Consider the following 22,947-nt stretch of genomic DNA (forward strand, 5'->3'; position numbering starts at 1 on the left):
TGTAATGTTTAAAACATTGGCTTAATTGGGACACAGGCAGGAAAAATAGCTCCCCCCCAAAAAAATTACTTCAGATACTTTTTTCCATTTATTCTTAAAACATCCCAGTGTGAAAAGGGAAGAATTAACTTCTTTATTGTATGTTTAGGAAAATTGAATCATGATTTGGAGACATGGTATGACTTTGACATTGTGTTTTAGAGCCATAATATTTAACATTAGAACCAGAATTCCTATTTCCAACATTCTGTTCTAACATAAATGCTGCAGTGGAAATGGAGGAATAATACACAAAATATAATTCTGAGACTTTCTAACTTGACTATGATACAAATGATCTGTGACAACAGATATTACAACAGTAATGTTTGCATTAAAAGTTTTGTAAAAAGTACCATTAATGTATTGTGTAAATTTGTATTCATATACTTTTGTAAAAATACTAAGTTTTTCTTAATATTTTCTTAGTTGTAGATGGACACAATATCTTTATTTTTATGTGATGCTGGGGACCGAACCCAGGGCCTCACGCATGCAAGGCAAGCGCTTTACAACTGAGCTACAACCCCACCCCCAGTAACAGTTCTCACAATGATTTCCTGTCTTGCAACTAACACTAATGGAACAGTATAAAGAAATACACTAGTGGGCACTGTGGTGCATGCCTTTGATCCCAGCGGCTTGGGAGGCTGAAGTAGGAGGGTTGCAAGTTCAAAGCCAGCTTCAGCAACTTTTCGAGACCCTAAGAAACTTAACAAGACCCGCTCAAAGGAAAATATTTGAAAAAAGGGTTGGAGATATGGCTCAGTGGTAAAGCCCTGGTTCAATCCTTGATATGTAAAAAAGAAAAGAAATACACTAATGTAAATTATAAACAGAAAATAAAAATGTTAAAATCACTTAAGTGTCACTTTGCTTCTGGGTCTACAATCAACTTGCTGGCATTTGCCACTTTTTTAAAGGAAGAAAGGCACTTGTTTTAAGTAAGAGTGAGATGCCTTAAATATGTTGAGAATATTTGCTAATTTCAAAAACCTTGTAAATAAAATAAAATACTAATTCTACTAAATTAGGGAGGGGTAGTTTTTAAAAATCACTTTTGAAGATTTTAGGGTAAGGCAAAAGCAAAGGCATTGTAGAATGAGCCTGTCCAAGCCTTTGCTTCCAAAGCAAACCAACTTTTTGAGCACTGCTTTATTGTTTTAGATCAAAATACGTGATAAATATATGCTATTCCCTTTTATGATTTTGGTCAGCACTTTCTGTTGGAAGTAAGCAAAACTTCTTGACAGGTCCTCTACAATTTGAAAAGAAAAAAATCCACAGTTCACATTTTAATGACTTCATTCCACGTAGATACTACAAGCCATTTTTTTTGTCAGTTCTTTTTTTCTTTTTTTAGATATTGAAGAAATATTGCATCTTTTATGGATTTCATGGTAAAAGATATGTCACCCCCACAAGACTGGATCAGTCGCAGGGTTTATTTGTTACTATAGCTTAAAAGCAGAAAGTGCCCTTCTCCAAAATTCACACACAAAAAACCCTTGTCAACACCCCTGTGTTTGCATTAAAAGTTTTGTAAAAAGTACCATTAATGTATTGTGTAAATTTGTATTCATATACTTTTGTAAAAATACTATTAAATTACATATGTGCTTATAATGCTATGGTCTATAAAGAGCTGGTATGTTTCCTCTATAGTGCTGATGACACATTTTTCTACCCTACCAGCTTCCCATACCCGAACCCTTTTTTAGTTTGTAACATTTTGTTATAGATCTATTGCTCATACCATTACACATTACTAGCCCTTGAATTGTACTTCTTATAGGCTTATTCAGTGACTTACATAGTTTAATTTCCTGGATATTAAAATTTAAATTCTTCTTGTTTTTTTTTTTTTCAGTGAAGAAATTGAAATGGCCTTTAAACCTTTTGACTTCATGACCAAGAATTTTTTCTTAAGAAACACACACATAAAAAAAAGAATCCAGGTAACAACTATTTTATAAATATGTGACTGTATTTTTCTTCATGTCCAGAAACTTATTGAGTAGAATTCAGGTATATTCTTCCAAAACCCACAGTCAGAGATTTTCTAACACAGGTTGACATTTGTACCAAAATGGGCAAGATAATGAAGGCACAGGCTCACTTAGTATCAATAAGGGACATCAAACACAGTCATGAGGCACTAATGAAACATAAGCTTAGTCACAAAAAGCAAATGTTCGAAGTTTTCAGTAACTTTTCTCCCTTTAACATTTGGCAAAATTCAGTCTAGATATTTTAATACCTCAGAAAGAAAAAATAAATAAGATTCTACATTAAAACCTATAATTCATTTTTAGAAATATAAGAGATACAATGAAAGGAGGGGAATGCTGATTTCCTATATTCTTAGATTATCCTTCCTTTCTGAGGATCTCAGATGTCTGTGCATCTGCAGAAATGCCAGCTCTAACTGAAGATTTATGAGTTTATAGATAGTTGCTGACATGGTCCCTCAACATTACTAAAAGTCTGTATCACAAAAACAAAAGCTATCTTGGTTTCTGCTTTTTAGTCCTTTGTTTTAAACTGCAAGTCAAATTTGATTATAGGTGACCAAAAAATTTTAAGTAAAATATATATTTAACTTCCCAATAAGAAACAGATTACATATTTAGACTTCAATGGCAAATAAACACACTTTAAAGCCAAGCAAGTTCCTCTCTTCTATCTAACAAATAAGAAAAAGTCACTTTTTTTTATTGCTGATGACCACATCACTCATAGAACATATCAAGAACTAGTTTCACGATTTTAGGAGACTCTTTCTATGAAACAATATAAAAGATGAAGGTTTAACTTAAGTCTAAACAGGCAGAATAGACCTGTACTTACAACACTCCTATTACAAACATGACAAAACTGAACAATAAAACAGCTGAATCTCTGTTTGCATCATAACCACCATCTATGTGATACGTAACTACTCACTCTCTATGGGTTAATACCACCCACTGCAAGCCTAGAGATGGCAATCAATGTAGAATGCCACCTTACAATTAAGCCTGTGTCTACAATGTAGAATGCCACTTTACAATTAAGCCTCTGTTCTACAGAGAGAACATGGAAATGTTTCAGCTTACCCATAGCGCTTAAGTATGTTTTAAAAATATTTCCTAGGAAATTAATTTTCATAGTATTTCCCAAATCCTTCAACTAAAGACATCCTGATAATTTGTCTTTTTTATATTGAAGTCTATCAGGTTTTATTTTTTAACTGTTTGCAAGTATTAGGAGTAAGGGAGCGGATACAACATGAATTCACAATTATTAATATTTTTCAGTGACAACAAAATTTTGCATGCTTAAAAATTAATTATAAGTAAAAATAGAGAATACTTATATAGAAGGATCTTAATAATTTGGTATTTGGGTATTCTTTTCTTTATGCTTTAAAAACAACCCCTAATATTTTCTGACAACACAGTATTTATATATATTTATATATATATAAAGTTCATTTCCATGCTTATTACGTAAAAATAACTATCAGAAATATCAATCTATCAGTGTCAGCTGATATATATCCAATTAATTCACTGCAGAAGGGAAAATAAAAATCTAAAGTAATCATTAAAGCTCACAGTTCAATTTTTTTTTTCCTTTTTTTTTTGTCTTTTTTTTTTTTTTTTTGTCTTGTGTGAAATTTTTTGGTGGTTTATCTGTGCTGCTGGAGGCTGATTCCCAGATTAATGGCCTCCAAGGAAATTTGAAAGGAAGCCTGAAGACTTCTTACTTTGCTGTGCATCTGCTTCCTGGTCTTGTGTAAGTCCCAATTCACTCTCAATTTGATCCAGCTCTGACTGGTCAAGTAATTCAAAGTCATCACCTTCTTCAGTGTCTGTGTCCTCCCCTGGGCTGGGTGCAGCTTGAGCAAGTACTTGCTGAGCACTCTCTAGCTGGTCTTTAATAGCAGCAGTCACTGCAGCTGTGATGACGTTCCCGGCCAGGTTGCTCATCAAGTGGAAAGTTTGGTCACTGTTCAGAGGAAGGGTGAGACCAGCTGCTGATTGTCTCTCTTTGCTTGGTCTGTGACCACTTTCCAGATGTTCCTTTTTTTTCTTGAGCTCAGTGGGCAAGCCAAGGCTTAATTCATCTTCATCATTTGTTCCCGTGCCATTTTCTAGAGATGGAAAATCTGAAAGATCTCGAGAGAAAACTTCCTCACTAGGCCGGTCAAGATCTGTGAAGTGCATAATAGAAGTTCATATTTAAGCACCAAAACAAATTTAAAATAAGAGCTGTCTAAAATCTGACTTTGATTTGAACTTTCCAGGCAACCTTGACATTAATCTAGCCTCTGGAGTCAACCTAAATCAATTTAACAACGTATTGGACCCTTCCCAAATCTGTGACACTAGCTCTCCACAAGTCCATAAATATTGTATGTCCACCTATAGCTTTTAACTTGCCTCTTAAGCACAAAACGTTGCAATTATCACTTAATATTCAGCTTGTCTAATATGAGCTTTAGGATTTGACTAAAGTTCAGGTGTTCATCGTAAAAATTCCATCCTGCCCCTAAAGTGGGAATTATCTTAAGCCACTGGGAATATGCACGATCACAAAATTTAAAAATATGTGAATTGGAGGTATTCATGGATTCTGATACATCACCTTTTGGTTATTATCCAGCCTGAGCATTTCATACATGGAGATTTTCTTCCATATCTATAACCTGTGACTGTTTAAAGCAATGAAAAGAAGCTCCTGCCCTCTCTGTTCCAGTTCAACCCAAGAGCTTATGGAAGCATTTGGCTCTCCATCAATATAGCTGAAACTGGCCATGCCAAGATTCATGATATTTGTAAGCAATGTCACATGAGGGATAGACTGATTTACTTTTCATAGAAAATCTTTCAGTGTAACAGTGAACTCCTTGCAAAAGTGGTTGGAAATCAAATCTATTAATGAAATCCCTATATGTTGATTGGATGGTTGTTGTCCCTTTTGTTACATAAATCTGAGATGGGATGGTTAAAACAAAGTGATTGTTATTCTTGTCTTTAAAATATGACCTCAGTTGTAGATACCAAAAGCTTACAGACCTTGAGTGAACAAGAACCAAAAGCTTATAGACCTTAAGTGAACTTCACTGTTCCTCTTGTTCTAATGCACTTTAAATACGACAAAATTGAGGTCCACAAAAATTATGTCATCTGTTTAAGGTCATACAGTAAGCTACTAGCAAGGCAAGACTACACTTGGGTCTCCCAACCTCCAAACCCATCTTTCACACACTTCATAGCCTCCCTCCCTCCCTCCTACAGAACATGTATTTTGGGAAAGTAATTATAAAACCAGGTTACTTATCCTCTTCCATATAATCTGCTCATATGTTCAGTATATGGCTGAGACCATTGAAAAGAAGGTCCAATTGGACAATTAATCCAATGAGACTAGCAAAAGTTAAGTTATTGCATAAGCATTGACTCAACTTATGTTATGGATGGAATTTATATTATTAAATTCAATTTTTACTCTACTACTTTAAATTGCATTTTACCTAGCTATAAAAAACAAAGAGACTTGATTAACCTTGAAGATAAACATGAGAAACTCTGGAATTGGCTTTACTCAGGGGAACTTGCCCTCCATACTTTAATCTCTTTTAATAAATACCAGGGCCAAATATATAAAATCAGATTTCTTCTTTCCCTCTTCCCATTAATGCTACAAGGAATGCTGCCAGACATTTCATAAGGTAATTTATATATTAAAAAATTATATAAATATATATATATTTTCAAAAACTATGTATATACATAGTTTTCAAAATAAAGACAGATTTTGGCATAGACATTTTTTCTCATGTTTCTTTAAAATAACCATTTTTGAGATGTAATTCACATACCATAAAATTCATCCTTTTAAAATATACAGTGCAGTGTTTTTTTAGTATATTCACAAAGCTGTACAATCATTACCATTAATTCTAGAACACTTGTATTACTCCAAAAAGACCTACTAATTAACACCATCTTTCTCTCTGCTAGTCCCTAGAAACCACTAGCCTACTTTCTCATATATTAACTTATTTATTCTGGACATTTCTTGTAAATGGAATCATACAATATGTGGCCATTTGTGTCTGGCTTATCTACCTCCCCCGCCCCCAATGCTGGGAATCAAACCTGGGGCCCATGTTGGGCAAGCACTCCATCTCTGAGCTATACCCCCAGCCCAGTACATTACTTTATTACAGACCAGTAAGATTCCACTGTAGAGATATACACATTTTATTTATCCATTCATGATTGACAGAAGTTAAATATTTTTACTTTTACTCCATAATAAGAAGAGTATCCAGAAATATGAGCATACCGTCAGAAGTGTCTGTCTGTGGAGTATAACCTTCAGAAAGGTTGAAGGTCCCATTATCAGTCCAGGATACTTCTGAGACATCTGTGTCAGACACAGATAACTCTTTGGCAGCAACCGTGAGGCTAATCTGTATTAATAGACATACCAGTAGCACATTTTAAACTGCAAAGGAAAATCTTATGAAAAACCCACACTAACCCCTGAAATGCCATAATAATAAAAACAAAGTTATGAGTATTTTTCTTTGAGTTTGTTCAAATAAAATAGGAAGAGTCTATCAGGAAATCATTCAGCCTTGATTCATGTAAATAAATGTACAACCAAACCACATAAACATATTGAAAACTAAACAAAAATACCTTAGGACAAAGAGCTGAAAAGTCTAATTCACTGTCATCTTTGTGACTTTTTTCTTTTTCTGCTTCTGTTGAAAAAAATTTGAAAGCTTTCAGTTTCCTGTCAAGCTTAGACTTAGTGTATTTATTTTATCATATATTCTTACCCCATATTCCCCTTATTCTCCAATGCCTCCCTACCATTAAATGTTTGCTTAAGAAATTTCACATATTTGCAAGTGTTTGCTTTTCAAAGGAAACAGTACCTACTAGTGGTTCTCATAGCATGAACCAATATCATCATCATCATCATCTCTAGGAACTTTTTATCAATACAGATTCTTAGTCTACTGATTCACAAATTCTGGGTTGGGACCCACAATCTATATTTCCCCAATTTGTCCAGGTGATTCTGATGCACAATATAGTTTGAGAACTTATAAGGTCATATACCAAGTTAAAATTTTAAAATGATCATATTGGTTTTTTCTCTATTTTCCTTCCCCTGTTATTTCACTCCACTCTTATCCCTACCAATGGCATTTTTTTATTTGCAATTGTTCACCACATATAATAAATAGCAAGATAAGGAAATCTTTTCTCCCTCTCTTAAAAATTTTGATTAAAAAGTCAAAGTTAATTGTGTATTTGTGAAAAGAATAAAGCCTAAATAGGAAAAGACCACATATATTATTTTGGGGGATTAGCTTCTATAATCATATTTAGTAAAAGGCTAAATGCACCCTGAAATGTATAAAGGCAATTTTGTAACAAGTAGCCTGCTAATGTCTTACTTGATGCATAGAATCTAAAATTCAAACTTTACCTACCAGATCTCTCTCGTTTCTTCTGATTAATATATTCTCCAATTCCAAAATCTAGTTTCAACAGAACTGACTTGATTTTGCTGTAGATTTTTTGTCCAATATCATTACATTTAAACAGTGGACACAAAAACGCAAACAGTACTGAAATATAAGAAGGAAGAGAATATGGGTAAAATGCACTTCCTTACAAAAGTTTACATCTTAGTATTTCACAAAATACTGTTTTCTTTATTGAAAAATAGAATTCTTTTTCTTAGGATAATGCCTTTTCCTAATTAGGTTCATTTCCTAATTTCTATTCTTCCTTGTCATGAAATATGTTTTAGTACGTACATGTACACACACACACACACACAGAGGCACTGTCTTGTAGACTTGCAATCAGATCAACTTCCTCACCTTAATCCTTTTATCTTAAAACCTATAGAAAGGTTGTATGTTTTTCAGGCAGTGTCCTGAGTTAAACTTCACCTCTGTTTATTTAATGACATTTTACCATGGGAAGGTTCTTGTTATCTATGATCCTTGCCTCAATAGCACTGATACTAATAGTGTTGCTTTGGGTCGTTGTGCAGTAAAAGATGAGTGCAAATCTTCTGAAAAATACCTTGCCCATGTTCCTCCTTCCCCAGCACTTGTCTTCTTTTTCTCCTAAACAATGCTGATCCAGTGGTTGATATTTTCTGAGAGTTCTATTTGGAAGATTGGATTTGAGTTCCAATCATTTGCCATTTGTGTTATACATTAGAAATACTATAAGAAAAAAGGATTGCCAAACTGAATGTATTATATTCCTTAGTGATTATTTCTCTGTTGTTCTTAGGAAATATCTCAATGCTGAGGAATCATGTGAATTTTAAAAGCCAGTGTAATAAAATGGGAAAATAAGTAGGGAGTGCCTGCCCTATAAAAAGGTAGCAGTGACAGATCTTCATGTTTCAGGAAAAGAAGAAAATCTACACTTCTGTAGCAGCACTTTTGAAATATAGTTGACATACAAAGACTTGTACCAGCTAGATATTTGTCAACTTGGTAAGCTCTGACATACACGTACACTGAGAAACCATCACCACAACCCATAGTGAACGTAACTACTACCCCCAAAGTGCCTTCATGTTTGTATGAACCTTCTCTTTTGCCTGCAGTCACACAACTTGACCATAGGCAACTGCTAACCAGCTTTGCCAATAAAGGTTACCTTTAATTTTCTAAAATTATATATAAATAAAATCATACAGTCAACTCACCCTAATTCCCACTCAACCTAATTATTTTGAGATTTATCCATAGTGTTTCATATATCGATTTTTGGTTAATTCTTTATTCTAATATACCACAGTTCATGCATTCATCTGGTCATATGGTCATATAGATTACACTCCACTTTTGGCTCCTACAAATGAATCTGCTATGAACATTTGTTTCTCTTGGATAAACACCTATCTGTGGGGCAGCTGGGTCATACACTAGAAACTGCCAAATTGTTATCCAAAGTGACTGTACCGTATCTACCCACAGTTAATGAGAATTCCAGGGGCTCCGTGTCCTTCTTAATACTTGATATGGTCAGTATTTTTAATTTTAGCCATTCTGGTGGAGGTCAATGAGATCTCATTGTGCTTTTATTTTTTTGAACCACAGAACTCATACAAGGCAAAAAAAGTGTTGGTATATTGGGGGGGGGTACAGTTTTACTGACATAATTTAACATAAAAATAAGTAATTACTTATGATCCTGGCTTTTGCAGCCATTCTTCCAATTTTAAAATATAAATACCTTTCTAGGGGGGAAAATAAGAGAAACTTTGTGCAGGAGATTAAAGATAAGCATCTTGTTTTATAAGGAAGAACTCATCCCTCCTCTTCCAAACTATGGGAGGTCTACTGACCTCTAAATGATGACATGTGCATCATATAAATTAGCCAAATGTTCTATTATACTTACACAGTAGATAGCTGAGTATAACCCCAGGAATGTAACTTCCCAAGATTGTAAAAAATGTGCACACACTGCAGACCAGGAGACAAAACTAGAAGTAATAGAAATAACAGGGGACAGTTATGCACAAAACTAAGACATTTGGAGCACAGAATACACATGCTATCATTTATCTATATGTGACCTATCAGATTATGGCAAATGGTTTCAAACAGCACTCTTGGTACACAGACATTCAACATCCTTAGTTCACTTTAACACTCATAATATATCATGTTGAGAGCAGAGGAGTTAATTTTTTGCCCTGAAAATGATGACTGTCATTACTCATGCCTGTGACTGTGTTACTGCCAGCTGCAAGAAATCTAAAGAGAACTTATCCTAGAAACTTCTTTTACTCTGCCTCAGTTAATGGAAGTAATGCAGTCAGATAACTAAGTCAGCAATTTTAAACTACAACTGTAAGCCCATCCAAATTTATAAACACAGCAAAAAATGTTACAGAAATTAGAGGCATCTACACCAATCTAATTAATTTCACAGCTGGTAAACTAAGATAAACTATGGTCATTGTGATCCTCCTTCCTAATAGACTTTATCCACTTTTAGGACACCTAGGAACCAACTACAAATGAAATGAAACTCCTGTTGTGAATCTGATCACTTTCCTTCTGTCAATTAAAAAAAAAAACTTGGTTGTTTTAAGAAAATTGTTTTTTAAATCTACAGAAGATTTCCTTAATTCCCATTAGAAAGATCAAGACCAAAAAAATCTCTTATTAAAGTTTTCACTTGATTTACACACTCCAGTCTTAAAATCTTCCTCTTCTTATGTCTTTATCTTTAAATGGAGGTATTAAATTAAGTTGATAAGCAAGAAAAATTCATTAGTGGACTTTGTAGTAAGGAAAACAGACATGGGAGGAAGAAATACAAATCTCTGTTCAGTAACTGAATAAGAGAAAGCAAGGAGTCTAAATTTCAGGCTAACTTTGTTTTTCCATTCTTTGGCATAGTGTTTATAAGTTAACTAGCTAAAAGGAGTATAGAATTACTTGTGAAATAAAATTAACAGCAATTTCTGAAACATCAAGGGCCCTAGAAGAAATGTGGAATTCTAAAATTAAATGTTTGAGGAAGAGCTGCAGAAAATTGAAGGAACAAATATAATAGCATAACTATATCCAGAATTGAGTTTCGCAAAGCAGTTTCTTATTATCCCTTAGATTTTGTAGCATCATCATCTTCAGTTGATGGACCTGAGGTACACTGATACAATGCAGGGCAGAAGTTTAAAGCTTAGAATCTTCTGAAATACCTTTAATCAGTTGAGTAAAATAACCACCAAAAATACATCATGCCCCTAATAGATATCTATTCTTAAAGTTACCTTCAATGATTAAAAATTCCCATGGAAGACAACACTGCCATTCCAATATGCTCCAATTCTTTCCAAGCACAGTTCTATTATTCAATAATAGCAAAGTCATGAGACCTCTATACATAGTACAATGACAGGGATCACAAATGCTGACACTTATACTCTTCATTCCAACCACCCTTGAATATCTAACAAGGCCTGTCAGTGGTTCTGCAGTTCATCCTGACTACAAAGACTATCAGTCACAACCGAGGTTGTTTGCTCTTGCTCAGGATATTGCTTTCCAATCCTTTAGACTCACCCAGTGGGGTTTTTCTTAAATTAGGAAAACACTTGTTCCACTTACATAATCATAAGGAATGTTTTGGCCAAAAGTTTTATTTGTTAAATAAACCATACAAGTCTCCAATTTTCAGAATGAAAGTGACACACTGTTACCTCTGAAAGTACCTTAAAGGACTGTGTGTTCAATTCATGTCCCTTTGACCTCAGAAAATGGGCCATTAAACATGAATGAAATTCTAAATAAGACATTTTTTTTCCTTCTTGGTTTGGCTGATACAGACTAATCACCATTCAATTAATAAGCTAAATAAATGTATATGATATATAATTTCAAAAAAAATTTTGGTACTAGGGGTAGAACCAGGGATGCTTTAATACTGAGCTACACTCCCAGACCTTTTTATTTTCTATTTTGAGACAAGATCTCACTAAATTGCTAAGACTAGTGTCGAACTTTCAATCCTGCCTCAGCCTCCTGAGTTGCTGGGATTACAGGTGTTGTGTACCACCACGGCCCGGCACATACTAAAGTTACTGAGCCTTGCTGATTCCAGCTTTTCAGCCATATGTTCCCTGTGTATTAAGAATTAGAGAATGTTTATGATAAAAGCATGTGATAAATGTACATTGCACATTTAGAACACACTCTTGTACTAGAAAACTTGCCTTTCCAGGGCTCTGCTGTTTAAAAAGAGACATTTCTTGAAGAAATATGCTGAAATTCATCCATGATTCTGCAATACAGTGGCTGAGTCTGGGTCTTTCATCCGGTTTGGAATTGATGACTTCCCAGCTAAGGAGACGAAAAGAAAAAAAAATGTTTTTGGTTCTTAACAAAAAGTACAAGCTTTAGATGATTTACTCAACATCCATGGCTTCAGCAAATATTGTTTGAGCATCTACTGTTGGCCTTACTCTCTGGAAAAGCCCTGTGAATTCAGAGATGAACCAGTCAGATACTTGCCTCATGAAGCTCATATGCCAAGAGATAATAAATCATCTAATTACAATAAGGGAAACACTGAAGAGAGGAGGAGGACAGGGTTGGGGCTTTGGGATATTATTAACCAAGGAAGTCAGTTTTGAGCTCATATCTGAAATGGATTAGCAGTTTACCCCCGTGTTCAGATAGAAAAATGTAGATATATGTAGAGAAAGAGCTGGAATGGGAAAGGGCTAAAGTGCCACCCTACTAACCCTACTGTGGATCCAACAAAGTCAGGAGAAATATAACATATAAAGCTCAGGAAGCAGGAGATGAGCTAGATCATACAAGGCCTTATATGTTTGTTAGAAACTTTTAAACTGTACAGATCAGAAAGACACAGTACTTTTAAAGAAACTTAGGTACTAAGCATATAATCATTATTAATACTAAATACCAATAATGTATTTTCAGTATGTATGGTAGTTGGTCAACTACACAGACAACTGGTACACTCAACAGGATCTCACAATGCCCCGTATTTCTGATGTATCTTTTCCTGATCATCATCTAGAATGTGTTGAATGTGATGCAGAGACCAGGCAGTGTGCTGTGTGTGTCCCTGAACTCGTTTTGCCATGAGAATCTCAGTGAGCTAAAAGCAAAAAACAATCACTCCAGGAAGAAGAACATATGCAAGTTCCTAAAATTATAAGGATTCTTGCAGTAGTAACCCATTTAAATATTCCAAGAACTATTAGTGAACTCTCATCTGAGTTACAATTGTAAGGGCATCAGGATGAGGCCGAGCTCTGGCTTCAACCCCAATACTTCTAAAACAAATCAAAGTGACCTTGGCCCATGATGTTCAATCTCACAGAAACTATATACATAGATTGTTACTTTTAAATATATTTTGAATAGTAAAGCAATTTGCAAATTAATTAAAATTCCTTTTGAAGTGTAAATTTTAATCCTAGTGTAATAAAATTTAAAAAGGCAGGGGGGGCGATATATTCCTTTTTCCCTTTGCCTTTGCCTCAATTGATGCTCTGCCAGAGAGTCACTGAACTATCAATTTTCCAGAATGATGTTATTCCACCAGGTAGGGATTTGTCAAATGAGTTCCTGCCTGTCATGAGAAATGACCTTTTGGGGCTGCCTCACTGCCCAGGAGTGTTGTGTAAGCATCAGCACTACCCTGTCTGGAATCACTAAGCATGCTACTTAAACTGGTGGTCAAATATGCACCAGGTTTGCATTCCTAGTGACTTCAAACTTCCTGAAATAATAAGAATGCATGACTAAAAAGCCACTGTCTGTAACAAAATCTTGCCTATATATATATATGCTTCATGGGAAAGGATTTTTATTTTACTGGAGAGCAAGAACTGCATGGCAAAGACAATATAAAGTTATTAAATTGTCGTCTTTCTTCTTAGACAACAAATCGGCACAGACTCCAGAAATATGGGGCATTGTGAGATCCTGTTGAGCGTGCTGTGTGTGTCCCTGCATTTTTTTTTTACATGAGAATCTCAGTGAGATAAAAGCAAGAAACAACCACTCCAGGAAGAAGACATATGCATAGACATATGGGTATGTATATACATAGGCTTGGCTACTGGTCAGGTCAGTGGGCCACAATTCTTCATTTCTGCTTTCTGTATTGGGAACATTTAAAGGTCCAACTGAACTATTTGACAAATATATAATTCTAACCAAAATCATTTAAAAGCATAATGAAAGGTTTTGAATATCAAAATATTTTAAAGATTATTTTAAAGTATCTTTTAAAGATTCCTGATTCCCAGTACAATTCTATTCATTTTAAAACATGCTCTCTTCAAAGAAACAATAAACTCAAAGGCGTCCTTCAAAGAGACCACATTGTAATTCAGAATGAGAAGGAACACTAGATGTTCTTCCTGCTCCTTTCTAGAACAAGTGGGGATGGGGTGTGACTGACCAACGTGGCATCACGTAGGACCAACCCTTTCCAGGAAAGCACAGCACTTCATGTGCAGAATCCAAATACTCAGCGGAAACTAAGATTTGTGCTTGGTGGTTGGTTGACGTTTAATACAGATGACGTCTGCACACACACAGAGTTGCTCCATAATGGGACTCTAGGTTTTCCTAGAGAGCCTTGCTTGGGAAACACATAACCAGAGAAAGGATCTCTTGTGAATACTGGACAAGATTTGGAAAGCAGGTCTTTCCCATGGCATGTGGCTATCTTCCCACCATCCTTGGCACTAATTGGTCTATAATGCAAGGCCCAAGTAACAAGGAAATAAAATACACTTTAGCCTTCAAAACAGTTTGAGATTTTTACCAAGTTCTTAACCAAAAGTACAAGTTCTCTGTGATTGAAACTCATCTAAGGGAGAAAATCCTGTTTCCTATTAACATTGCCTCCTTACTTTCAGAGGGGACATATCATTTTCAGTGCAAAGAGAAATGAGGCTCATGCTCTCATAGGTCTTCCCTTCTGTTCACCCTCCTTCCAACTTCCTCTCACACTCACACTCTTGCCTTCATTAAGCAGGGAACTGCTGCACACTCCAGCCACAAGATAAGGACACAGGAGTCACCATTCATGGCCACCAACCACAACTCATCATACTCAGTGAGTCCAGTTTCCGTGGTACTCAGGGAGAAGTTCCTGTAGCTCCAGCCTCCTTAAGGCCGCACCAGTTTCACGTGGCCTTTGCCCAAGTACCAGCAGCTGCAAATGCTTCCCAGTAAAGGCTCTAGCAGAGGCCATTTGGTTGTTTTCCTTCTTAAGAAAAACTGGTCAGGTGTTTTTGACAAAGGACATTTTGTAATCAACATAAGCAATTATTTACCAAAGAAACCCAAGCCAGGGCAAAGTCCTTTTTCAGTGGCTGAGGAACATGGTCACCTGCCTAAGGAAATAAAAATTAGTCGGGTCGCTCCTCAGGCAAGCAGCCTCACTGCATCCACACAAAGGACTTCAGCTTTCAGGTAAAATTTCTGCAGATCCCTGTTAGAATACAGCTAGTTGGTAGTTTGGCCAAAGCAGGCCTTTCGTGATGTTCATAAAATTGGGTGTGTGTAACACGGAGCTATTCAAACAGCACTGTCTGAGCCTTACTCAGGAGATTCTGGTGGAGCAGGCCTGGGTGAAGATCAGAAACCTTCGTTTTTAACAAGTATCCCGGAGGTTCTGAGGCACATGTGCCTTACCCTAAAGTCACTGTGAGAAACACCTGAGAGAAATTTCCATCGAATTCCCATTCACAAATAAAAAGTAGGGAAACATGCTTCTAGGCAAGATGGTGTGGCAGGGACCTACCTGTTTTACCCTCCCTCCTTAAACAACCAAACACGTACAAAGGAAAAAACCAGACAAAACAGATGAAGCAATGATGTTGAGGACCCTGGGCTTTATACAAGGAAGGACAGTGACCCCTGAGGGACAGGAAACCAATGAGGGAGTCTTGAGACCAGCTCCTGCCCTACAGGTCTCCAGGCCTCAGATAAGTGAAACCCACCAGGTCCCTGAGTTGAGGAGACAGAGTTGAGGATCCAAAGAGGACACCCAAGAGACCAGAGTTGGCACAACACAAGATGAGGAAGTAGATGCTGTGCAGAGAGCAGGATCTGCAGGGGTGGCCCCTGGAGCCTTTAATGAGGACTGACCAGCATACATATTTGAAGAACCAGGAAGCCAGGAAAAAAGCCATTAGAAAGGACCAGAAGGATCAGTGCTTGTGCCAAGAATGACTCCTTGTCCCACCAACTGGAAAACCTCATTGGATATTGGTGGAGTGTTCATCAGGGTCATGTCTCATTGCACAGAATAATCAGTTTTGAACTAAATGCTTCTTTGGTCCCACCTAGCAAGTCTTAAAAGCAAGCCCCAAAAGAATAAAACTTATTTTTTAAGTAATTCAACCATCATTTGTATGAATACATTGCACGAATACAAAGTGGTAGGTTTTGTTATAAATCAAACAACTCAATGGTCAAATAGGGATCTGAATGATTTTACTTTTTTTCTTTCATGTGTATCTTTTAAATCATTGTACTTTAAAGATACAGTTACCAAAACTGAAAGATACAGTTACCAAAACTGACGTTTAAATATTGTATTAAAAGATTTGTTTCTCTGTAGTTTAATAGGTACACACATGAGTTCTTGGGCACTTTGTCCAGTTTCAGAATGCAGTGCACAGTACTGTCCATTAGAGGAAGCTAAACAACCAGGAAATGTGACAGTTGTACTCCTTAAAAACACATTGTCATTCTGTAAGAGAGGACATATTGTAGCAGCCTGATTCCTCTCTTTCACTCCAAGTGTCTTTGAGCACTTGAAAAAGATGCTGAAACAGATGAATGTTGGTAGGGGAAAAATAATGTCTCTTGGTATCCCCTCACTTCACTTCTGTTCATTTAATAAATAGACACATTAACTGTTACTAGGTACATTAACTGTTACCATTCCTAGCTCCAGATATTTAGAGATGACAAAGGCACAGCCCTAAAAAATACACTTATTTCTAGATGTGACCCAGCATGATTCAAAACGTGCATGTGTGCATACACTCTCATATGTGAAACTTACCTTTTTAAAATGGCACTTAATTGTATCTAGTGCTATTGAACAAAAATAAATTTGAAAACTAAGTTGAGAATTGGATATGTGAAGGGAACCTGTTAAATACAAGATCTTTTCATTATAGTACATTTTACAGGTAATACAGAAAAATGAATTGTGTAGTCATATCCTAGTGAATTTAAAAGTCCAAGTAATATAAACAGCTGAAAGCTATTTTTCAAAGCAAAATTTATATTTTTTAAATATATCAATGTTCAAATTCTTTTTTCTTTTCCTATTTTTTATTCTTATTTTATTTATTTATTTATTTTTGCCATGATTTATTTTTATTTTTTTTAGTCATACATGACACCAGAATGTATTTTGACATATAATACATATATGGAATGTACATACATCAATCATAATGTCTATTCTATTCTGCTGCCCTTCCTATCCCCCCTACTCCTCCCCTCCTCTCCCATCATTTCTCTCTATCCAATCTAATGTGACACACTTTTTTTCTTTTTCTCATCACAACATCATATATGTATTCTGTATAACAATGAGGTTCTCCTTCCATCTTCCGTGCAACTCCCTTTCTCCCTCTTTTTTCCCTCCCACCTCTCTTCCCTATTTAGTGGTAGTCTTCATCTCATGCTCTTCCTCCCTATCCCATTTTGAGTCACCCCCCCTTATATCAGAGAAGACATTCGGCATTTGTTTTTTAGGGATTGGCTAACTTCACTTAGCATAATCTGCTCTAATGCCATCCATTTCCCTGCAAATGCCATGATCTTGTTATTTTTTAGTGCTGAGTAATATTCCATTGTGTACAAATGCCACATTTTTTAAATCCATTCATCTATTGAAGGGCATCTAGGTTTTTCCACCTTCTAGCTATTGTGAATTGTGCTGCTATAAACATTGATGTGGCCGTGTCCCTGTAGTATGCTCTTTTTAGGTCTTTTGGGTATAGTCCAAGAAGGGGAATAGCTGGGTCAAATGGTGGTTCCATTCCCAGCTTTCCAAGGAATCTCCATACTGCTTTCCAAATTGGCTGCTCACATTCTTTCACATATTCTTAAACTTTTCATTTGAGAAAATAATTACAAAAGACAGACAATCTGGAGTAAGTGGATGCAGGTGAGGGAGAGAGCATATGAATGAATCCTAATGGTGTGGTTAGGCCCAAGTGGCAAGGTGCAAAAGCAAATCCATCCATGAACACCCCCATGATTAGAGTCAATTTCTGTGTGCCTTAAGCTTTTGGCAGTTTGGTTTCTGGCATTTGTGACACAAAGTATATTGCTGCATTTCTCGGCAGACACAATGGAAAGCTTTATATTAATTATGAGATAAAGATAACTATTAGAAAGTTACAGGCTAAAATTGCACCAATTAGCATGACTCTTTCATTTCGGTGGCAATTTTTCGTTGAAAGAAAAGCTGCAAACAGCTTACTTGAATACTTATTCAAATAAAAGCAGTTTATTAACAATTCAAGTAAAGGGGGTCACAGTCAGCATGAAATAAGAATGGCTCACTCTCCAGGCATGGGGCACTGCTGGGCCTCTTATAAACTTCCTATCTCATCAATCCTCAACCTGTGAGTGAAGTTTTACTTATTATTCTTGTCTAACAGATGAGATAAAGGCCCAAATTCATTGACTAATTGGCTCAAGGTCACAGAACTAATACACAATGGAATAGGGAATTGATCCATGGAACTAGAACGCAACTGTGTGGTGAGAGGCAGGAAAACACTCCAGACTGGAGTGTAGGAATCAGAGGGAAAGAACTTCAGAGCTGTAACATGAACAGGGTTTGGGGTCAACTAAGCTAAATAAGTAGCAAAAGAAAGATCAAAAAAGCAGCCTTCGTTCCCTGGTAAAACTTGGGCACAGAAGTTTAGATTCGTATTTTTTCTTTTAAAGCCCATCAGCTTTTCATAATCTGAGCCTAGCTTCTCGAGCCTAAATTATTGTACTTGTGCATGGCAGTCAAAACTTCTGCTGCTATTTGCTGAGGTCTCATTGTGTACCAGGTATCACATCAAACAGTGTACCCCACCCCAGCACTGTTTCCTAAGATCCCCTCTCCACCCCCCAGCCATTACAACACCCTGCACGAAGGACTACTGTTCTCTCCATTATACCCAAGAGAAAATAGCTGGGAAGAATCTCCTTGTTTGATCTCCATAGCATCCTGTGTTGTTCTCCTGTAGCAATTGTCTATTGTAACTGATTTAGATGCTGTTTTCAATGTAGACTCACCATCAGACTTCACATTCCATGAAGGAATTCTTGGATGCTGATCTGTTTTCAGTAGCTAATAGAGACTGACATCCATGAGGCCCTCAAAATCATTGAATGAGCCAAGTATGGTGGCACATGTCTGTAATCCCAGCAACTCAGGAGGCTGAGGCAGGAGGATCAGCAATTTAATGAGGCCCTAAGCAAATGGATGAGACTCTTCTCAAAATGAAAAAAAAAAAAAAAAAAAAAAAAAAAATCAAAAGGGCTGGAGATGTAGCTCCACGGTAAAAAGCGGCCCTGGTTTTGATCCCCAATTCAAAAAAAAAAAAATTTAATGAATAAAAGAATTATAAGTGGTAAACATCCAAAAACGAAAATATCAAAAATAGTTAACAATGTTAACTAGTAGTTAATGACATCCTGTATGCTTTTTATTCACTCTTTTTTAAAATTTTTTTAAATTTACATATATTATTTTTTAAATTTGTTTTAATTAGTTACACATGACAGTACAATGATCTTGACATATTATACATTTGAATCAGATGGGATATAATTTCTCATTTTTCTGAGTGTACAGGTTGCAGAATTACATTGGTCATGCAGTCATGTATATATTTATTTTTTAGTTTTAGGTGGACACAATATCTTTATTTTATTTTTATGTGGTGCTGAGAATCAAACCCAGTGCCTCACACATGCTAGGCGAGTGTGCTACCACTTGAGCCACATCCCCAGCCCTTATTCATTCATTTGAATGTTTCTGTACATTACATGTTAGCAATAATTAGTACATATCCCTCTCTATATGTATAAAAATATAAAAAATAATAAACAAAAAGTCCTCTTAAAAATTTAGAAACCAAATTTAATTTATATGAACTAGTTCTTCTTTGCAAATGGGCAATTAAACTACCTTCAAAATTAGGCAATTAAGAAATATGCTTCATAAGTTTCAATATTTTTCTGGAACTGGAAATCATTAATTCATGTAGGATTCCTTCTGGCAAAACTGAATGATTGACTTCTTCATGAGATCCCTGGTCCATGAGTACTAGGGGTATTAATGCATTTGTGGTGCCAGTGGAGAAAGGAACTTGTCCCTCTTAAGTTGAGGATATCAGAATGTGAAATAAACAATTCCCAAATCTGAACATGGGACAGAGAAAAACAAGTCCCTTTTTATTTATTTTTTCAAGTTTTTGCAGGGCAATCTCACTCCAGTGGAAAACACTTTCAGATATTGTCTGTTTGTATCTATCTTCCTCTCTCTCTTTCTCTCTCCCCCCCCCACACAAGCTTCTTTCTAGTCATTTTTTGAGTTTTTCATATTTCTACAATCCATCCATAGTGCAGTAATCATTATTAAATACATGTATAAGATCTCTGGCATAACACTTCCCACGAATATACATTACTTCACACTATTTGTGATTTTATTAAAAATATGTAGTGGATATGGAGGCTAAACAATATATTTTTTTAGAAAGTTAGTTATGTCAACGTCACATATTGAATATCAAAAAAAAAAAAAAAAAGAAAAAAGAAAAAGGATTTGTTATAACCTAAGTTGTGACCTAGTAACTGTGCAGACAACTGCTGCAACCATTACACTTATAAATATGCTCTGGCTTAGAGACCTTTCATTCTCAGCTAGTGACTAAGGGTCTCATGCTCTCAATTAGTAGTGAACATCTGTTGATATTAATTCCTGTGAATCTTTCTTAGAAAGGTCAGTTAATATCTGGTTACAGATTTTAACATTTCTTAAGTGTAATGTGTTAGAATTTTTTTTAATCCTTTGGATACTTATTATGTTCCATCATGATTGAGTTTATGTAGGAGAAAAAATAAGAACAGGGATATACTTCTCTGCATAAACACTCACCAAATTAGAACCATGACAAAGCAAATAGGATGTGTCAACCGGAGTATTAAATAAGCAAACACAAGATTAAGAAATTACATAGCACTCAATTTGAAGCTTTCACTTTCTCAGACCAATTAGCTATGTGAGCAGCTCCTCCTCTCAAGGCCAGGGACAGACAGGCACCAGTGAGTGCCTGCTCTTGCTGCCCAGGGAAGCTGAGCCCCACCTTCTTTGGGGTACTTTGGTGTTCTATTTGGGGTACTCTCTTTTTATACTGACTTTGAAATGAACCAGAGATCAGTTACTTATTTTGTACAATTGTCTTATCCCCCTCTGTCCCAAAGTAAGTACTGCTGCTTCCCTGGGTGGTCCACCAATCATCCGGAGCCTTTGGAAGGATGACACTGAACAGCTGCCAGCCAAGCAGCTGACAACATGCACTTCTGTTAATTTTTTAATAACTAGACTTCTGTAAGCCCAGGGCATCAACAGTGTTGATTCCACGGCAGATAGGACAGGCATCTACTTGACACAGGCAGAAGATGAAACACTCTTTCATCTGTGAATGCCAACATCTACCCCAAACAGTATCTCTGGGGAAGAAAAGATTTCTACTTTATCCTTGAGGAAAGATAATAGAGTCAAGAAACATTCCTCGAGGAAAATGGAAATTGTGATTGTGAAGCAAATTTGCTAACTTGAATATTAGCCTTCCTATTCTATTTGAGAAACAATTTTCAATAAACTATAATCCAGGATTTACTGCAGTTAGACCCAAAAGTAAATATTCCCCCCCCCCCCCGATTTTTTTTACCTTTGTCCTAATTATGAGAAAATTGTGGTGATATTTTAAAACATGTTTCTATACTGCAAACAATATTCACAATATAGTTCCTCATTTTGCTTGTTAGAGATTGTGCCAATCTCAGTGGGCCTGAGCAGGGATATATATAGTCTTAACAGACTGAATTGCCAAGTTCTTCCAAAGTGCCTTTATTATGAAGGTCAATTCAAATTAATTTTGTTTGTAGAATCTGCTGTCAGACTTTACACTAACAAGGGATAGCCTGGAGTATAACAAACCTGGTGTGACTAGCACTCATAGAAAGAGTCAACCAAGATGCAAGACTGCTGAACTGGAGGCCATATTCCCACCTTAATCCTTTCTTCAAAAAGTACATCTCTCGTTTCTCTTAGCATGACACAATTAGTGGCTTTTAAAGGAATATGCCCTCAACAAGAGGATCACATCCTCATCAGTCACAGAAAAAATAAGTCTCATTGTGATGTCTCAGTGCTTGCTAAATGTGCCATCACCATCCTTCCAAAGCAGAATGACAATAGGCTACTGTGTGGATAGTGCATGGATTAATGGCAAACTAGCCTAATGCAATTCTCAACACCATGCAAGGAAGGTGGGGCGTCATCTAAGGGGTGCAGAGGGGACAAACAAGAAAGAGGACGGTATAAGGTTGTGTTTCAAAGCACTTCAAGAGTCTGGAAATAGGCTTTGAGAGGCAAGGGATGCCTAGGAGAGAAATATGAAATGTCTTACCATGGAGGAGACTTCCTGGAGTGGATGAGCAGTGGCTGACATTATGGAGTGAGGGTAAATTCCAAAAGAAATTATTTCCCTTAATGATAGGATCTTTAGAAAAATAAAATTATAAAACTTAATACAGCTTGCCTGATTTAGAGAGCATTGTTTACAGGAATATACTTCCTCTACTTTGTTACACACATGAATGGAAACCAGAATTTGAATGAAAAGGATTAGGCCTTCAAGTATTTCTACTTACCAGGATAAGAGTCATTGTATACTCTGTATATGATTTAAGGAGTTTCTATAAACATTTCATTTCCATTCACATTTTTTATTTGCTCAGGAAAACTCATTTTTAAAAATTAGCATCCCCTGGTTCAATATACGGAAATCAATAAATGTCATTCACCACATCAATAGACTTAAAAGCAAGAACCATATGATCATCTCGATAGATGCGGAAAAAGCATTCGACAAAGTACAGCATCCCTTTATGTTCAAAACTCTAGAAAAACTAGGGATAACAGGAACATACCTCAATATTGTAAAAGCAATCTATGCTAAGCCTCAGGCTAGCATCATTCTGAATGGAGAAAAACTGAAGGCATTCCCTCTAAAATCTGGAACAAGACAGGGATG

General features: G+C 36.1%; 1 protein-coding gene across 2 annotated transcripts in view; it reads right to left on the reverse strand.

The window, feature by feature from the left end:
* Positions 1-2,005: 2,005 nt before the first annotated feature.
* Positions 2,006-22,947, reverse strand: part of Retreg1 (reticulophagy regulator 1) — a 140,414-nt gene continuing 119,472 nt past the window's right edge. For both annotated transcript variants that reach the window (XM_015497367.2, XM_048800085.1), the window contains 6 exons: positions 11,812-11,938; positions 9,486-9,570; positions 7,544-7,681; positions 6,738-6,802; positions 6,379-6,505; positions 2,006-4,237 (listed from right to left, as the gene is read on the reverse strand). In XM_015497367.2, the coding sequence (XP_015352853.2) occupies positions 3,744-4,237; positions 6,379-6,505; positions 6,738-6,802; positions 7,544-7,681; positions 9,486-9,570; positions 11,812-11,938 (1,036 nt within the window). In that variant the 3' untranslated portion in view covers positions 2,006-3,743. The remainder of the gene's footprint in view (positions 4,238-6,378; positions 6,506-6,737; positions 6,803-7,543; positions 7,682-9,485; positions 9,571-11,811; positions 11,939-22,947) is intronic.

Source organism: Marmota marmota, unplaced genomic scaffold (genome assembly GCF_001458135.2).
Source record: "Marmota marmota marmota unplaced genomic scaffold, marMar, whole genome shotgun sequence".
Classification (NCBI taxonomy): domain Eukaryota; kingdom Metazoa; phylum Chordata; class Mammalia; order Rodentia; family Sciuridae; genus Marmota; species Marmota marmota.